This window comes from Felis catus, chromosome D1 (assembly GCF_018350175.1).
Source record: "Felis catus isolate Fca126 chromosome D1, F.catus_Fca126_mat1.0, whole genome shotgun sequence".
In the NCBI taxonomy this organism is placed as follows: Eukaryota; Metazoa; Chordata; class Mammalia; order Carnivora; family Felidae; genus Felis; species Felis catus.
In genome coordinates this window covers 73,036,640-73,053,885 of record NC_058377.1, presented here as the reverse complement: position 1 = coordinate 73,053,885, position 17,246 = coordinate 73,036,640, and the positions used below count along the sequence as shown (strand labels likewise).

Sequence of the window (17,246 nt, the reverse complement as noted above, 5' to 3'; positions counted from 1 at the left end):
TGCATCATAACTTGTAGACCTACTTAGGCTGCAGTGAAGAGCCAGTCTTGATCTGAGGCTATGGCACTAAAGCCACAGGCAGTAAAAGCACTTTAATGCCCTAGTTTCCCTTTCTGACTTTTCTCCATTCTCCTCTCCAAGCCTCTTCTGAGAGGGAGAGCCACATGGTTAAATCTGTGCTCAGAGGAGTTCAGCCATCCCAAGCTGTGATGAAAGAATCCTAGACTGTTACCAGGGGGAATGGGTATGATGGCTTGTAACCACTCAGCCCCTTCCCTGCCCTGACCATGGGATATAGTGATAAGGAAGCCATCATTTCTCCACCAAAGGTTCTGTGTTGGGGCTGATTTTAGCCCCAAAAGGTAGCAGTTCAAAACTGAGTGAGCAATTCATTCAGACTCCAAAACTCCTGTGTGGAGGTGTTTCTTATGTCCTGCTTCTAGAGGAGCAGCCAACCCCACAGTATCCAAGAAGGACAGAAGAATCAGGAGACATGAAGTGCCTGCCTCCCTGTTTACCCCCAGCCGGTGCTCCGCTTGGCCAAAGCGGGGTGGTGACTCAGAGCTGGAACAGTGTTCCTGTGTTGTTGCCAGATACTGCTTGGGGGCTGGGGAGGAAGGAGAATGAATGAGTAGGAGCAAGTGGCTGCTGGATTTGTAACACCTTGGGAAGCAGCTGCTCCAGAACTGAAATTGAGAGTAGGCGGGCTGTGAGCCTCCGCCTCACCTCTGCAGGCAGCTGGGCCCTCCTTCCCTGTCTGACCGAAACCCGGGTTTTCATAAGGCTGAGGCTGGGGAAGAAGACACAATCCTTCTGAACATGGAGCTCAAGGAGAGAGTGAATGTCTCTGCCACCTTTCCCGGCGAGATTGGGAGAGCAGGTTAGTCCTGTACGGATTCCACAGGGACTCAATTCACTGCGGTGTTTTCTGATTCATGGAAGTCCAGTGATGACTGAAAGGGAGTTTTTGATGGCTTGGTTGGGAGTGCCTGCAGTTAAGAAGAAACCCCCAAAACCAAACAGTTCAATTTAATTGAGAATTAATAGGACAGAAGTACCATTAAGTACACCTCCTTGATGTCATTACAAAGGATTTTCTATTGGCAAGTCAGATTGGGGAGGATAGCTGTTCTGCCTCGTTCTTTTGTGTTTCAATTCTGTGTAGTATTGTTTCAGTTCAGTCTGTTGTCTCGGGAAGTAGTCAGAGATGAACCTCAGCATCTTAGGATGTTACAGTTGGAAGATCTCTATAATATCACCTGGTTCATCCTTCTCATTTTACACTTGAACCCGACATACTGAAGAATATTAAACAGAAGCATAGAGCTGGGTGTTCTCTGAGGTCACAAATGTTTCCAGTGAAGTTTTAAAACTTCTGTCAGTGTGTCCCTGACTCAGTGCAGCTTGCTGGGGAGGTGGTTTTTCTTGGGCTGTGCTTTCTGAACCTTGGGACTTGACCCCAGTGAGGGACAGAGGTGGGGCTGAAGGCAGGCGCCTACTGATCTTAAGGTACTTTGCCTGGCAGGCAAGTTCTTTAAATAGAAGTTTAAACTGGAGGCCAGGTAGTGTGCCTTAATTCGAAAGGAAGAAGATGTGTTCTGGAGCCGCTGTCCTATGGCAGGCTAATAATGCTTGAGTTTGCAACATGGAAAAAGGCAAAACACCTCTATTAGTGTGGAGTTTTAGAGCTAGCAAAAGAAAACTACAACAGAAACTAAACAGAGAGTGCTGCAGGCCAGGTCCATTATCAGTACTCTTCACAACTGCCTTGCAGAGTTGGAATTGTCTTCTCTTTTTTTGCAGATAAGGAAACCGACACTCAGAAAGGTCACTAACTCATTCAAGGTTGTGCCCTGCCAAGTGTGCAGAGGAGCTGGGATTTGAACCACAGTCTGTAATGACTGTGAACAGCAGCCTGGGGTTCATGCTTCGCAGGCCCCATGTGGCCTCTGCAGATGCAGAGTCTAACCTCATTGGACAGATGAGGAAACCAAGACCTAGAGAGGCTGAGTGTTTGCTGGGGGGTGTGGAACTGTTTGGTAGTGACAAAGCTGGTACCTCAGCTTCTATTACATTGCTTCTTTGCCATATTTCTTTAAAAATAGAGCAGGAGGCTATCTGGGTTTGATTTCCTCATTCTGTCAGGAGTTTGGCTTTAATATTTTCATGGTTATTGATGTCCTGTGAAGTCAAAATTAAAACTCGCTATTAACCAAGTAGCAACCCTAAGTACAGGGGCACCATGTGGGAGCTCAGGAAGAAGGCAGGTCTTCAGCATGGGCTACTGGGTCAGAAGAGGTCATTTATGGAATGAGTTGACCACTGAGTGGATCTGAGAACATCTGGAGAGTCTAATGAAATACAGAGCATTTCAAATCATGCTGGAAGACTTCAGTCTGTTAAATCCAGAGTTTGGAAACGATAGCTCTTTTTGCAAGATACGTGAGCTTTGAGTTTGCTCGGTTGTTTTGTGACTCCTTTTATGCCCAACTCTGTCTGTGCCAGGCTCTGCCCCTTTAGCACTTTTGGATGGGAGAGCAGGTACTGACTGCTCCTTCAGGTGGTAGGTCTGGTGTTTATCTGGATTTCAGTGTCTGTGCTTAGTTGGGTATGTGAATAAAAGTCAGGTATGGACATTGTGGGAGTTGGGAAGGCTGTTGCTTGGTCACCATACTCCCCAGAGCTGGTGAAGTCTATCAGCCTGGCTGTAGGGGTTTTTATCAGGGCCTGCAGACTCCTATCTCCTCCACTTTCTCTGGAAGAGCCATGATGGGTTGGGCTGCTGCAATCAGAAAATGAGGTGGGTTTTGCACAGCCTTTCCCTGAAAGTACTGTGTTTGTGCTGAGGCTATTGAGATAAAGGAGTTCAAGTGCCTGCTCCATGGGTATTACTGTTCTGTGCTGCAAGAGATACACAAGAAATAAGTGAATGATGGCTCCCAGCCCTCCAGGAACTTAGGATCTCACTGGGGGTAGGGGGAGAGGGAGGAGAACAAATACACATGAAGTAAGTAGAGAGCAATATAAGAGATAGCATATAATCAGTCACCAAATTGTAGGTTTCATACCAAATACTCTCCCAGTTCACAAAAGGGAGATACAGGTGATGTTTGTATTATCCTCCTGTGTGTTTTTAATCACTCAGTAATTTCCTCTCGGGTGTTTGCATTCCGTTCTTTGATTCTCTCTGTTGAGTGTATTAACCTCCTTTGCGGAGGTGGGGAGGGGTTGCAAGGGGGGGCTAATTTCTCCAAATTATATTGTAACGTGTTGGGAGAGAGCCAAGGATGAAGCGTTCTTGGCATGTTGGTGTCTCATCTTTCTTTCCTCTGTCACTAAGAGCAGAAGCCACTGCCCTCTGATGGCTTATGATCCTTTAGATTCTTGTCTCTTTGTTACTTTTGTCCCGACTTCTGTAGGTTTAGCTGGCCTATTTGGAGGCATGGTTTCACTTTAAGGTAGGAATCTCCTTAGTCATTTCTCATTCATTCATTCAGCAAATATAACAATGCCAGATGCTGTTATAGGTCAATAAGGGCAGTGAAAAGACAGACAAGGTCCATGCTCTCCTGGAATACACAAATTAGTCAGGGAGACTGACAGCTGTCAAAACATATAAGTAAGAAAAATGACAATAATTAAAATAGGGTGACTTGATATGAAGTGACTGGGAGCATACCCCAGTGGGTGGTTGGGAAGGGCTTTGAGAGAGTGATAATTCTGCCAATGTCTGAATGACAAGGAGGCTGTTAGGAGAGTATGAGGGAAAGAGCTTCCAGGCTAAAAGGATAGCTAATACAAAGGTTGTTAAGTCAGGAAGAGCTTGGTGTTCAAGGAGCAGAAAGGGGGCCAGTGTGGCTGGGGCGGGATGGGGAAGGAGGAGAGAAGACATACATTGTACAAGATGATGATGCAGCTTGTCAGGGGTCAAGTCACCTAGGGTCAAGCCAAGGTAGAGAGCTTAATTTTACTCTGTGATGTGGAGCCATTGTAGGGTTTAAAGGAGACGTGTGACATGATTTAACTTGCATTTGAAAAGACCCATCTGGCTTCCAGTGAGGAGAGTGGGTGGTCCAGAGGCCAGGATGGAAGCAGAAAGAGCAGTTAGGCTGTTGCAGTATCTTATCTAGAGATGATGAGGTGTTGGCTGTAGAGCTGGGGAGAAGTGGGTGCATTCAGAGATGTCTTGTACATTGAGGACACGGGGCTTGTAATGTAGTGTGTGTGCAGGTTAAGGTAGAGCAAGAAATGGAGAGTGACTCCTAGGTTGCTGGATAGTGATGATGCTGTTAATAAAAATAGGGAAGGCTGGAGAAGGAGTACCCGGTTTGCTGGGGTGGGGAGAGGAGGCTCATTCTGGTTGTGCCCTGTTAAAATTTGGTTGCCTGTTAGTTGTTGCCATAGTCAAGGCACATGTTCAGGGCCAGCAAATGTTAACTGAGAACCTTCTGTATGCCATTCATTTTGCGAGGCTCTTTCATATATGTCCCTCATTTATCCTCAAAACAACTTTTTGGAAGGATATTATTACTATTCCCTATTTTCAAAAAAAATTTTTTTTAATGTTTATTTATTTCTGAGACAGAGACAGAGCATGAGTTGGGGAGGGGCAGAGAGAGAGGGAGACACAGAATCAGAAGCAGGCTCCAGGCTCCGAGCTGTCAGCACAGAGCCCGACGCGTGGCTTGAAATCACAAACCATGAGATCATGACTTGAGCCGAAGTCGGTCACTCAACCGACTGAACCACCCAGGCGCCCCATTATTCCCTATTTTCAAAGGGAAGAACTCAGGCTCGGAGAGGTGAAGTGGCCTGCTCTGGTTTGAACCCAGATCTTCTGACCCTGGGGCTCAGGGTGGACATTGAAGGAGGCTGGTTAGTGCAGTGTTGATGGCTTTCATTTGGAGAGAGGTTATGTTGGCTCATCAAGGCCTGATTCCCATGGTTCTCGAAGAAGGGCCTATCAGAGTAATGCCCATGTGTAACGAGCTGTTGAAAATCTTGACATTTTCAAAATAGTGCAAGCTCTAAAGACCATTTCAATAAGATTCCCAGTCCCCTTAGGAAATGCCACTTTGTACTGAACGAGCACGTGACACTTTGTACTAAACGAGCAATTTTATAAAAGTGTTAAAATAAAAGGAACTTAGAAATGTTGAGGGGATGTAAGGATGCTGTTTCAGCCTTTGGTTGCCACCTCTTTACTCTGTGGCCCCAGGAGGAACTGAAGAAGACGAGGAGGCAATTTCTTGTGTTCTTGGAGTTTTGGTTACCAGTTTTAGGACTTAAGTAGGAGCATTATTAGGTTACCGACGGTCCTTGGTTTTCTTGAGACATTGGGGCTTAGAACAAAGATAGTAAGTGCCTTAACAAGCCTGGAGGCCACGCTGCTTGTGGCATCAGACCTGCAAGGTGATACTCTTACAGTATTGGGGGAGCCACACTGACGAGCCAGAGGGGCCAGAGTGGCAAATGCTGCTAGCATACCAATGAGAAGAGCCTTTGATAGAGTCCCTCCTTAAGCTTTGAGACTGGATACTTTCTCACATTTTAAGGTGTTTCTTCTCTTTATTGCTGGGTCAGATCAGAGCCCATGCTGACAGTGCAGGTTTGTCCCACACTCAGCATATCAATCCCACCACTATCAGAAAACCAGATTGATCAGGGTGCTTTGAGCACCAGTCACATAACTCCAGACCTTCCTGCTATGGCAAAAGAAATTGCCATGCTAAGTAGTTGGAACCTTCATATTTAACGGACCAGAGTCTTGCTGCTCACATTATAGTCAAAAACTGTATGAATAGAAAATTAATGTTGTGAGAAACTATAGGACCTGTTTACATTTTGACTAGTCCTGTCTGTGATTGGAGGCAGGTTCTTCCTTATATTGAGCTCAAATCGTTTTCCAGATCTCTCTGGTCCTCACTCTGTCCTCTTGTCAAATCTCTCGTGTTTGCTGTTGGACTTCTTTGGGGCCTAGCCCAACTCCTTTCAGGTCCAGGGCTTGTGAAGACGTGCTTATTTATGTGGATGGTTACCTATGGCCTGCCTTCAGGGGGATCATCCTTACCTGCAACCTTCTGTGCTCCCTGGTCCTCTCCCAGGTGAGACTGGCTGCCATCCAGCTTGGAGGGGCTGTTCCTGGGAGGATGAGCAGGGTCTGAGAATGAAGCCTAGCTTATGTTTTACCTCATTTGCCAAGTTACTTACTTTCTCAGTAGCCTGAAGAGAGATAGAAGCCCTTGAATGGAGGAAAGAGAGTTTTTGTGCTCCCTTGAAACCAGCCACCTGGCTCCCAGCCGGGCCATCTCCATCACTACAAAAGAGCAAGGTGGCAATTCAGGTTTAAGAACAGGTATTTCAGGGGATTTGTCTGTGCCTGCTAAATGTGTCTTGAGACAGGATGATAGGACATGAGATTCTTCATGGATTTTAGAAAATCAGGAAATGGAGCAGGGTGGGGGCTTTTGGGCTGAGGTTGGGGACAGCAGATAAAGTCAAAGGACTTTGCAATCTCCAAATGGGTGTAAGGACCCAGCATTGAGCAACGTTTGGTGAGGGTGAGCCTGGGTCAGCAGAAGGAGACCAGAAGGGTGGTGGTGTGCAGGAACGCAGGACGCAGGAGTTGGCTGCCATTGTGGGCAGGTCATCCACCTTTTCTGAGCCTCACTTCCTCACCTGTGGTCTGGTGTGATGAAACACCGCCTGCCTCGCTGGGTATTTGGGAAGATTAAATAACCCAAGTACCTAACACTTCTTTTGCTCAAAAAGTGCTGAACCAGAGGCTCTGCCATTAGCAAGCTGGGCGAGTTTGATCAGAAATAATCATATTTTAAGACCTCAGTATTCAGGAGGTATTACTCTGGCTTATCTCTTTTCTCAGTGTCTGAGCCCCTCTTTTTCCCTTTAATTCATTGTTCCAATAACAACATATAACCCAGATCCTCAGTTCCCTTATGTGTAGCATGGGAATAAAAATATCTTCCTTGCCCACCTCAGTGGCGGGGTGGGAGGGTGAGATATGATGAATATGACCATACTTAAAGCTTTATGGAAATTCAGGAGATGGTAGTGGTGACGCTGTGGTTGATAACTTTTTTTTTTTTTTTTTTTTTTTTTTTGCAAAAAGGGCAGCATCTATATCAGGGAAGAAAGGTTGGGGAACTGCTTCTAGATCTGATCAAATAACAGCTCTATTTTTGTCCACTTTAAAAATCTATCTTTCTTCTAATGTTGGAATATAAACTTCATCTTAGTGTCTAAACCTTTCAGCTCCAGATTCATTCACCCGAAACTCTGGGCGTATTTAAGCTAGTACAAGTTGGGTGTGGGGAGCCCAGGAGTTGCTATTAAGGTCATGCAGCTTATATGAAGTGGTTGCTGGATGCTGGATGCTGGATGCTGCTCCAGCCATATGGGAGATTCGCTCTTTGTGTGTTTATCAGAGATCCACCTCTCGGACCTTGAAGTAGGACCACACAGGTGCTGTCATTCAGAAATTTGGTCCTGGGCACAAAAGAAGGAGGGAAGTGCAGAAGAAGAAGGGGAGGGAATAGCAGTGGATGGTACTGTTTTTCTGATGCTTTGTCTTTAGGGATTTCTGGTCTGCCCATAGACTCCTAAGGGAAGGGGACAACAGGTTATCATGTAGAGAATATCAAATCTAGAAATCGAAGACTGGGATTTATGTCCCAGTCTTATCACTTATTGATGAAGTTATCTTTTTTTTTATTTTTAAATTGAACTTTATTGAGGTATAATTTACATGTAATAAAATGCACCATTGTAATTTTAGAGTTGGATGAGTTTCGATAACTGTGCATTTCATGTTAGCACCATCAAAAACAAAACACAAAACATTTCTGTCACCTCTGAAAGTTTCTTTCTACTCCATTCCACTCAACCCCCACCTTTCACCACTAGTCCCAGACAATCACTGATCTTTCTTCTATACCTGTAATTTAGATTTGTCTTCCTGGAGTTTTATAAAAATGAAATTATACAAACGTATTTATTCTTGTTGACCTTCATTTGCTTAGCATAAATTTTTTGGTGCTTCAGCAACAAAGCAGTTCATTTCTTTTCATCCCTTTGTAGCATTACACTGCATGAATAGTTTGCATAGCATGTATTTCTGTTTACTTTTTGGTGGACATTTGGGTTGTTTCCAGTTTTTTGCTCTTGCATTTAAGGCTGCTATGCATATTGAAGACAAGGCTTTGTGTGGACCTATATTTTCACTTCTCTTAGATACCTCAGAGAAGGTATACAAGTGGGTGTTTATAAGAAAATGTCAGGTTGTTTCCAAAGTATTGGCACCTTATTCTATTCCTGCCATTAATGTATGAGATTTCCAATAGATCCATACCCTTGCTAACAACCTTTTAAAATTTTAGCCACTCAAGTATATGTACAGTGATATCTCATTGTGGTTTTCATTTGTATATTCTTGATGACTGATAATGTTTGGTCATTTGTGAATCTTCTTTTGTGACGTGTTGAAATGTTTTTTCTATTTTGAAAACCAATAGTCTGTCTTAATATTACTGAGTTGTAGGAAGTCTTTCTATATTCTGGATAGAAATCCTCTGGTATTTGTATGTATTGAGACTATTTTCTCCCAAGCTGTGCTTTGCCTTTCATATTTTTAATAGGTAAGAGACTATAGATGAGTAAGGTTCCCAAAGTATAAGAGGCCATGAAATAATTTGAATGAAACAGAAAATGTTAAATGTATATATAAAATGAGTAAGTTTTGTACGCCAATCATAATTTCGTCCAGTCCAAGGCTATTTTTTTTAAATTTTATTTTTAATTTTAAAAAATTTACATTCAAATTAGTTAGCATATAGTGCAACAATGATTTCAGGAGTAGATTCCTTAGTGCCGCTTACCCATTTAGCCCATCCCCCCTTCCACAACCCCTCCAGTAACCCTCAATTTGTGCTCCATATTTATGAATCTCTTCTGTTTTGTCCCCCTCCCTGTTTTTATATTATTTTTGTTTCCCTTCCCTTATGTTTATCTGTTTTGTCTCTTAAAGTCCTCATATGAGTGAAGTCATATAATTTTTGTCTTTCTCTGACTGACCAGTTTCACTTAGCATAATGCCCTCCAGTTCCATCCACATAGGTGCAAATGGCAAGATTTCATTCTTTTTGATTGCTGAGTAATACTCCAGTGTGTGTGTGTGTGTGTGTGTGTGTGTGTGTGTGTGTGTACACACCACATTTCTTTATCCATTCATCCATTGATGGACATTTGGGCTCTTTCCAGACTTTGTCTATTGTTGATAGTACTGCTATAAACATGGGGGTGCATGTGTCCCTTCAAAACAGCACACCTGTATCTCGTGGATAAATGCCTAGTAGTGAAATTGCTGGGTCGTAGGGTAGTTCTATTTTTAGTTTTTTGAGGAACCTCCATACTGTTTCCAAAGTGGCTGCACCAGCTTGTATTCCCATTGATGAAGTTAACTTGAACAAGTCACTTAACCTCTCTGACCCCTTTCCCATTCATAAAATGGGGGTTGATGGTGTTAATAGATAAGAGGTATAAGGAAAGGTTTTGTAGACTGGGGAATCCTTGAAAAGTAATAGTGGATAGTGCTGTTGTTGCTTTATTATTACTCCCATTGTGAACAGAGCATTTTTTTTCTTCCAGGTGGCAATGAGGCAGGGAATTTAAAATTCCCTGGTGAATGGAAGTGACTCTCTAAAAGAACCTGGATATTTAAAAAAAGGGGGGGGGGGTATTAAGCCTAACCCTTGAACATGGTGCAAGTGTTTATTTAAGTTTTTTTAAATGTTTATTTATTTTTGAGACAGAGACAGAACATGAACAGGGGAGGGTCAGAGAGACAGGGAGACACAGAATCTGAAGCAGGCTCCAGGCTCCGAGCTGTCAGCACAGAGCCCGATGTGAGGCTTGAACTCACGGACCGTGAGATCATGACCTGAGCCGAAGTCTGACGCTCAACCGACTGAGCCACTCAGGCACCCCAAGTTTATTTTTTTAAGTTTATTTATTTAGAGAGAGTGCATGCATGTGAGCGGGGGAAGGGCAGAGAGAGAGGGAGAATCCCAAGGAGGCTCTGCACTGTCACTTTAGAGCCAGAGCCTGATATGGGGCTCAAATTTACCAAACCATGAGATCATAACCTGAGCCGAAATCAAGAGTCGGACAGTTAACTGACTGAGGCACCCCATTTTATTTAAAATTGGTGCAAGGATTTCTGAACCAGGTGTTGCCGGGGCCTGCTTCTCATCCTTCTCTAGATGCTCATGCCTTAATTCTGCTTTTTTGTGAAGATCTGAATGTTTTCTGCCAGAGAGAGTCCTAGGATTCCCAAAGACTTGCTTCAAACCAAGAGCTGGGAATTTGGAAGCTGGAGTGGTTGGGAGGGGTGAAAGTGTGCAGGCAGTAGTACACAATCACAGGGCCAAGGAGCAACCTGTCCTGATGGCTTTGACCGCTTCACATTTGGCTTATTAGAATTCACGAGGCTCTGAACTCAATGCCAGCTTACCCCAGACACCAGAACACAGGACACTCTGGCTGGCCGCCAGGGCAGAGTAAGAAAATCTTTGTAGGTGTAGAGACTTTTCCCCCCTTTTTTAAAAAAAAATTTTTTTTAACGTTTATTTGTTTTTGAGACAGAGAGAGACAGAGCATGAATGGGGGAGGGGCAGAGAGAGAGGGAGACACAGAATCTGAAACAGGCTCCAGGCTCTGAGCCATCAGCACAGAGCCCGACACGGGGCTGGAACTCACGGACCATGAGATCATGACCTGAGCCAAAGTCGGACGCTCAACCGACTGAGCCACCCAGGTGCCCCTCCCCCCCTTTTTTAACCTTTATACTATGCTCATTAAATCTAATCTCTGGGTAGCCCCATGCTCAGTTTGGAGATGGGGCTAATACCTTAACACTAATAAACTGAGATGATATATTGACTCTGACAGTGAAAGCATTTTAATCATTTGTGTTAGGAGCCTTAAAAAATGACCATGCCCTTTGATTAAGTAATTTTACCTGTGGAGCCTTAACCCAAGGAAATAATTTGAATTGCAGGAAAAGCCTGTACTAAAAGATGTATAGTGCACCTAATATGTCCAGCAGTAGAAGAATGTAAATCTTTCTAGAATGTAAGCACCATGGGGGGAAGGGCTTTTTGTTCACTCCATCTCCAGCACTTAAAGCAGTGTCTGGTACACAGATGGCCAATGAACATTTTTTAATGGTTATAGAAAAAAAATTTACATCCATATGATGAAACTGTTTTACAGGTTTAACCTATCTGGAAGTAGAGCATTCCTATGAAACTTTGTGTGTGTGTGTGTGTGTGTGTGTGTGTGTGTGTGTGTGTGTGTTTGCCAAATTGGTTTCCATACAACACCCAGTGCTCATCCCAACAGGTGCCCTCCTCAATGCCCATCACCCACTTTCCCCTCTCCCCCACTCCTCCATCAACCCTCAGCTTGTTCTCAGTATTTTAGAGTCCCTTATGGTTTGCCTCCTTCCCTCTCTGTAACTTCCCCCCCCTTCCCCGCCCCCCCCCCCCAGTCTTCTGTTTCTCAGGGTGAGTGAGATGAGTTTCACATATGAGTGAAAACATATGGTATCTGTCTTTCTCTGTATGGCTTATTTCACTTAGCATAACACTCTCCAGTTCCATCCACATTGCTACAGAGGGCCATATTTCATTCTTTCTCATTGCCATGTAATACTCCATTGTGTATATAAACCACAATTTTTTTTTCAATATATGAAGTTTATTGTCAAATTGGTTTCCATACAACACCCAGTGCTCATCCCAAAAGGTGCCCTCCTCAATACCCATCACCCATCCTCCCCTCCCTCCCACCCCCCATCAACCCTCAGTTTGTTCTCAGTTTTTAAGAGTCTCTTATGCTTTGGCTCTCTTCCACTCTAACCTCTTTTTTTTTTTTCTCCTTCCCCTCCCCCATGGGTTTCTGTTAAGTTTCTCAAGATCCACATAAGAGTGAAAACATATGGTATCTGTCTTTCTCTGTATGGCTTATTTCACTTAGCATCACACTCTCCAGTTCCTTCCATGTTGCTACAAAGGGCCATATTTCATTCTTTCTCATTGCCACGTAGTACTGCATTGTATATATAAACCACAATTTCTTTACCCATTCATCAGTTGATGGACATTTAGGCTCTTTCCATAATTTGGCTATTGTTGAGAGTGCTGCTATAAACATTGGGGTACAAGTGCCCCTATGCATCAGTACTCCTGTATCCCTTGGGTAAATTCCTAGCAGTGCTACTGCTGGGTCATAGGGTAGGTCTATTTTTGATTTTTTGAGGAACCTCCACACTGTTTTCCAGAGCGGCTGTACCAGTTTACATTCCCACCAACAGTGCAAGAGGGTTCCCGTTTCTCCACATCCTCTCCAGCATCTATAGTCTCCTGATTTGTTCATTTTGGCCACCCTGACTGGCGTGAGGTGATATCTGAGTGTGGTTTTGGTTTGTATTTCCCTGATGAGGAGCGACGTTGAGCATCTTTTCATCTTTTCATCTTTTCATGTTGGCCATCTGGATGTCTTCTTTAGAGAAGTGTCTATTCATGTCTTCTGCCCATTTCTTCACTGGGTTATTTGTTTTTCGGGTGTGGAGTTTGGTGAGCTCTTTATAGATTTTGGATACTAGCCCTTTGTCTGATATGTCATTTGCAAATATCTTTTCCCATTCCATTGGTTGCCTTTTAGTTTTGTTGATTATTTCCTTTGCTGTGCAGAAGCTTTTTATCTTCATGAGGTCCCAATAGTTCATTTTTGCTTTTAATTCCCTTGCCTTTGGGGATGTGTCAAGTAAGACATTGCTACGGCTGAGGTCAGAGAGGTCTTTTCCTGCTTTCTCCTCTAGGGTTTTGATGGTTTCCTGTCTCACATTCAGGTCCTTTATCCATTTTGAGCTAATTTTTGTGAATGGTGTAAGAAAGTGGTCTAGTTTCATCCTTTTGCATGTTGCTGTCCAGTTCTCCCAGCACCATTTGTTAAAGAGACTGTCTTTTTCCATTGGATATTCTTTCTTGATTCAAAGATGAGTTGGCCATACTTTTGTGGGTCTAGTTCTGGGGTTTCTATTCTATTCCATTGGTCTATGTGTCTGTTTTTGTGCCAATACCACACTGTCTTGATGATTACAGCTTTGTAAGGCTAAAGTCTGGGATTGTGATGCCTCCTGCTTTGGTTTTCTTCTTCAGTATTACTTTGGCTATTGGGAGTCTTTTGTGGTTCCATGCAAATTTTAGGATTGCTTATTCTAGCTTCAAGAAGAATGCTGGTGCAATTTTGATTGGGATTGCATTGAATGTGTAGATTGGGTTGTATTGACATTTTAATAATATTTACTCTCCCAATCCATGAGCATGGAATGTTTTTCCATTTCTTTGTATCTTCTTCAATTTCCTCCTATGAAGCTTTTTTTTTTTTTAATTTTTTTTTCAACGTTTATTTATTTTTGGGACAGAGAGAGACAGAGCATGAACGGGGGAGGGGCAGAGAGAGAGGGAGACACAGAATCGGAAACAGGCTCCAGGCTCCGAGCCATCAGCCCAGAGCCTGACGCGGGGCTCGAACTCACCGCGAGATCGTGACCTGGCTGAAGTCGGACGCTTAACCGACTGCGCCACCCAGGCGCCCCTCTATGAAACTTTTTGTAAGACATAATGGTGTAAAGTAAAGCAGCAACTACTATAAATTATATGGAAAAAAATTTGAGCATTCCCAGATCCCCAAAATAACCTCTTAGGCTTTTCTTTCTTTCTTTCTTTTTCTTTCTTTCTTTCTTTCTTTCTTTCTTTCTTTCTTTCTTTCTTTCTTTCTTTCTTTCTTTCTTTCTTTCTTTCTTTCATGTTTATTTATTCATTTTTGAGAAAAAGAGAGAGAAGGAGGGAGGGAGAAAAAACACAAGTGGGGGAGGGACAGAGAGAAAGAGACAGAATGTGAAGCAGGCTCCAGGCTCTGAGCTGTTAGCACAGAGCCCATCTCTGGGGCTCGAACTCACTCACCACAAAATCATATCTGAGCCAAAGTCGGATGCTTAACTGACTGAGCCACCCAATTTCCCTTTTTAGGCTTTTCTGATACCTTAGGACACACCTTGTTAATAGATGCACAAAATAAATCGAGATAAAACACAGATGCTCACAGACACAGTTCAGAGCTGTGGCAGTTTCATGCTGAGATGCTGAGTGTAGTTCCCAGATAGGGAGCTTGGTGGTGCCACTCACTGCTCGGGTGTTTGCTGCCTCTGTGAGGGCTCCCTGCAAAACAAACACTGAATGCTATTTTTGCTTTTCAGCTTTTTTTTTTTTTTTTGTAAAAGCAAAAATTCTTCTCATATTTCTTTCTGTTAGCGAAAACAGGTACAGTGTAGGTCTTTCCTAAGTGAAGTGGTATAATGTGAACTTTCAAAAAGCAGGGGACACCTGGACTCAGCTATTTCAAATGAAGAAGTCTTAAGGACATAGGAAATTTCTATGTTAATAGGATGCGAGCAAAGCAGGATACAGATTTCTAAATACAGCAAACTCATTATTTATTTTGTAATAGGAAAAAACTAGGGAAGGAGAAGATAGCCGGGTTTATCTCTAGGTTGGTGAGATCATGGATGGCGTTTTTTCTTTTTATATTTCTAAAATTTCTAAAAGAACAGTGATGTTTTGATTAGGGAAACTTTTAAAAGTAAATCATATTCTTTGAAAAAGCAGGACGTTGGGTTAGTTTATTCATTGAGCAAACCAGCAGACTCTAGAGCCAGCTCCTCCTCCCTTACAAAGAACCAGGCAGCCTTTGTGAATACACAAAACACCTACACACTTTGGTTGTGACTGTCAGCCTGGTGTGGAAGCTGATCCCTCCTAACTTCAAAAGGGTGATAGAAACTCTTCAGTGTTGAAAATTGTGCAGGCCATGTTGCAGAGACATGCCCATGCATTTATATCCTATCATTGAGGTGAAGGCATTTTATATTAGGGAGAAGAATTTTAAGAAGATAGTTTTTCTGGGTGGGTGGTTAATTCTTGGAATTCTTTCCTTGGTTGATGGTTTCGGGAAGCTGTTGAAAGTACTGTCTGCTTTCCTTCATTCTTGTTTTAGCTCGTGCCATCTAAAAGTAACTTTTAGCTCAACAGTTCGGTTTGTTGGAGTACGTACTTTGGGGAATGTCTCTCGAAAATGCAGTGTTCTCTTGGAGCCAAGACTTTCCTAGAGTTAAAATCCCTGCGTCTTAGGTGGGCTTTGACACCTGAGCTGGAAAAGTTCGTGTTTTTTTTAATGCAATGGAATTCTGACAGATCAAATGCGTCTCAAAAGAAAGGCTCACTCTCTCAATGTGGGAGGAATCTGTAATGATCCAGGGGTCCTCAGACATTACTGACTTGTTGTTGTGTATGTAATCCTTTCCATTCACATGACTTCTCATTCATTATCTCTTTCTTTCTCTCTAGCCATAACCAACAGACCACAGCATTCAGGCACCCTGTGAGTGGGCAGTTTTCTCCAGAAAATAGTGAATTTATTCTTCAAGAAGAGTAAGTACTTCTATATATTCTACTTTTCCAAGCAGAGTTTTGAGAATTTAAAGGCATTTGCTCAAAACAAAGCTTGTTGGACTATTTTCTCGCCCAGATAGAGGGGCTTGGAGTGGGTTGGTTGATACAAGGTGGAATGCAAGAATTTTGTTTTTTAATCTCTGGACGTCTCTAAGTGGGAAGATGTGGAAATGGGGAGATGATACGGGCTTGTGCCATGATTGGTACTGTCAGAGCCTGTTACAAACTCTTTTCCCCCTGAATGAACCCTCCCCCATCAAGTATCCTCTAACATACTACTGTGCTCTGAGAGGACCCACTCATCTAGAGTGAAGTTGCCTTAAATACAGCCTCACACCAAGCTGAACCAGCCTCCCATAGACGCCTCAAATAAGAGTCCAAAGCCAGGGCTTAGAAGGGAGGAGGGCTGTGGCATCCATTGTCCCTGAACATCTGGAGTTCTTTCTGCTTGCTTTTTCCAACGTGGGGACTTTCTTGCTTCTCAGTCCTATTTCAGCAGGGCCCCGGGGTGCCCCGAGGTAGGTTCTACCACCCAGGGCTTGTCTACTTAAAAACACATGTACAGCCCAAGCAAGATGTGTTCTTCTCCCAAAAATGAAGGAAGAGCAATGTATGCAAGTGGCTTTGTTCCCTTCTGCTCATCTGAGACCATTCTGTTTGAAGAAAATGATACTGTTTGAGAAATTCATAGAGATGTTTGTTTCCCCCCTTTATATTATTTTTCTGTTCAATCTCTAGACCAACTATGATCTTAAATTATCAGTATTTTGACAGCATTTCCCTCCCTCAGTACTTACACCTTTAAACTTTGGGTTATGGAAAATTTCAAGCCTATGCAAAAGGAGAGAGAGTATTATCTCCCATCTTCAATTTCCAAAACATGGCTGATTTTATTTATTTCATCTATAGCCTCCCCCTCACTACCTGGATTATTTTAAAGCAAATTTCAAACACATCATTTAATTCCTTCAGTATTTTCAGCTTAGAGTCATTATCTTACAGAAGTTTTAAAACTAGAAATCTATAATTATGATACGACATTCCTTACATGTGTACTCTGTGCTGAGGGTTTTACATATTTAACACAATAGTCCTGAGAAGTAGACCATCATCATCGTTTTAAAGATGAAGATGCCAAGACTCAAAGAAGTTAAGTCACTTGCTTAAAGTTGCATGACTGGAAGTAGAAAGAGCTAGGATGTCACCCCCGTTTGATCTCTTTAGTCAGGGCTAACCCTTGGTACTAGTCAGAGGCCACTTACTAAATTATTATTATCATTATTTTAAGCAAACTTCATGCCCAGTGGGGAGCCCAATGTGGGCCTTGAACTCATGACCCAGAGATCAAGACCTGAACTGAAATCAAGAGTTGGATGCTGAACCGACTGAGCACTCCAGGCGCCCCTACTTGCTAAATTATTTTGATGCTGGTGGCCCATGGGTCCTGATGGCCAGTCTGGAGTTGGGGTCTGACTTTGAAAGCATTAATACTAGTAGTGGATGGAAGATAAAGATGGTCTTGTCTCCGGCATCGAGATAGAACTGCTATGTAAAGACAGAACCAGAATGTGGATTCTCCACATTCCAAGTCAGAATGAGTTTGTTTATAGAATCCTGAAGGTCAGAAGCTCTTGGGAGGTCAGCTCAGCCCCCTTC

General features: G+C 43.1%; 1 protein-coding gene across 12 annotated transcripts in view; it reads left to right on the top strand.

Moving 5' to 3' along the window:
• Positions 1–17,246, top strand: part of PLEKHA7 (pleckstrin homology domain containing A7) — a 222,667-nt gene that overhangs the window by 115,359 nt on the left and 90,062 nt on the right. For 11 of the 12 annotated variants that reach the window (XM_023239619.2, XM_023239617.2, XM_023239615.2 and 8 more), the window contains one exon: positions 15,486–15,569. In XM_023239619.2, the coding sequence (XP_023095387.1) occupies positions 15,486–15,569 (84 nt within the window). Of the gene's footprint in view, positions 1–669; positions 881–15,485; positions 15,570–17,246 lie in introns of those variants that run through there. The other variant, XM_019812137.3, reaches the window with a different exon arrangement.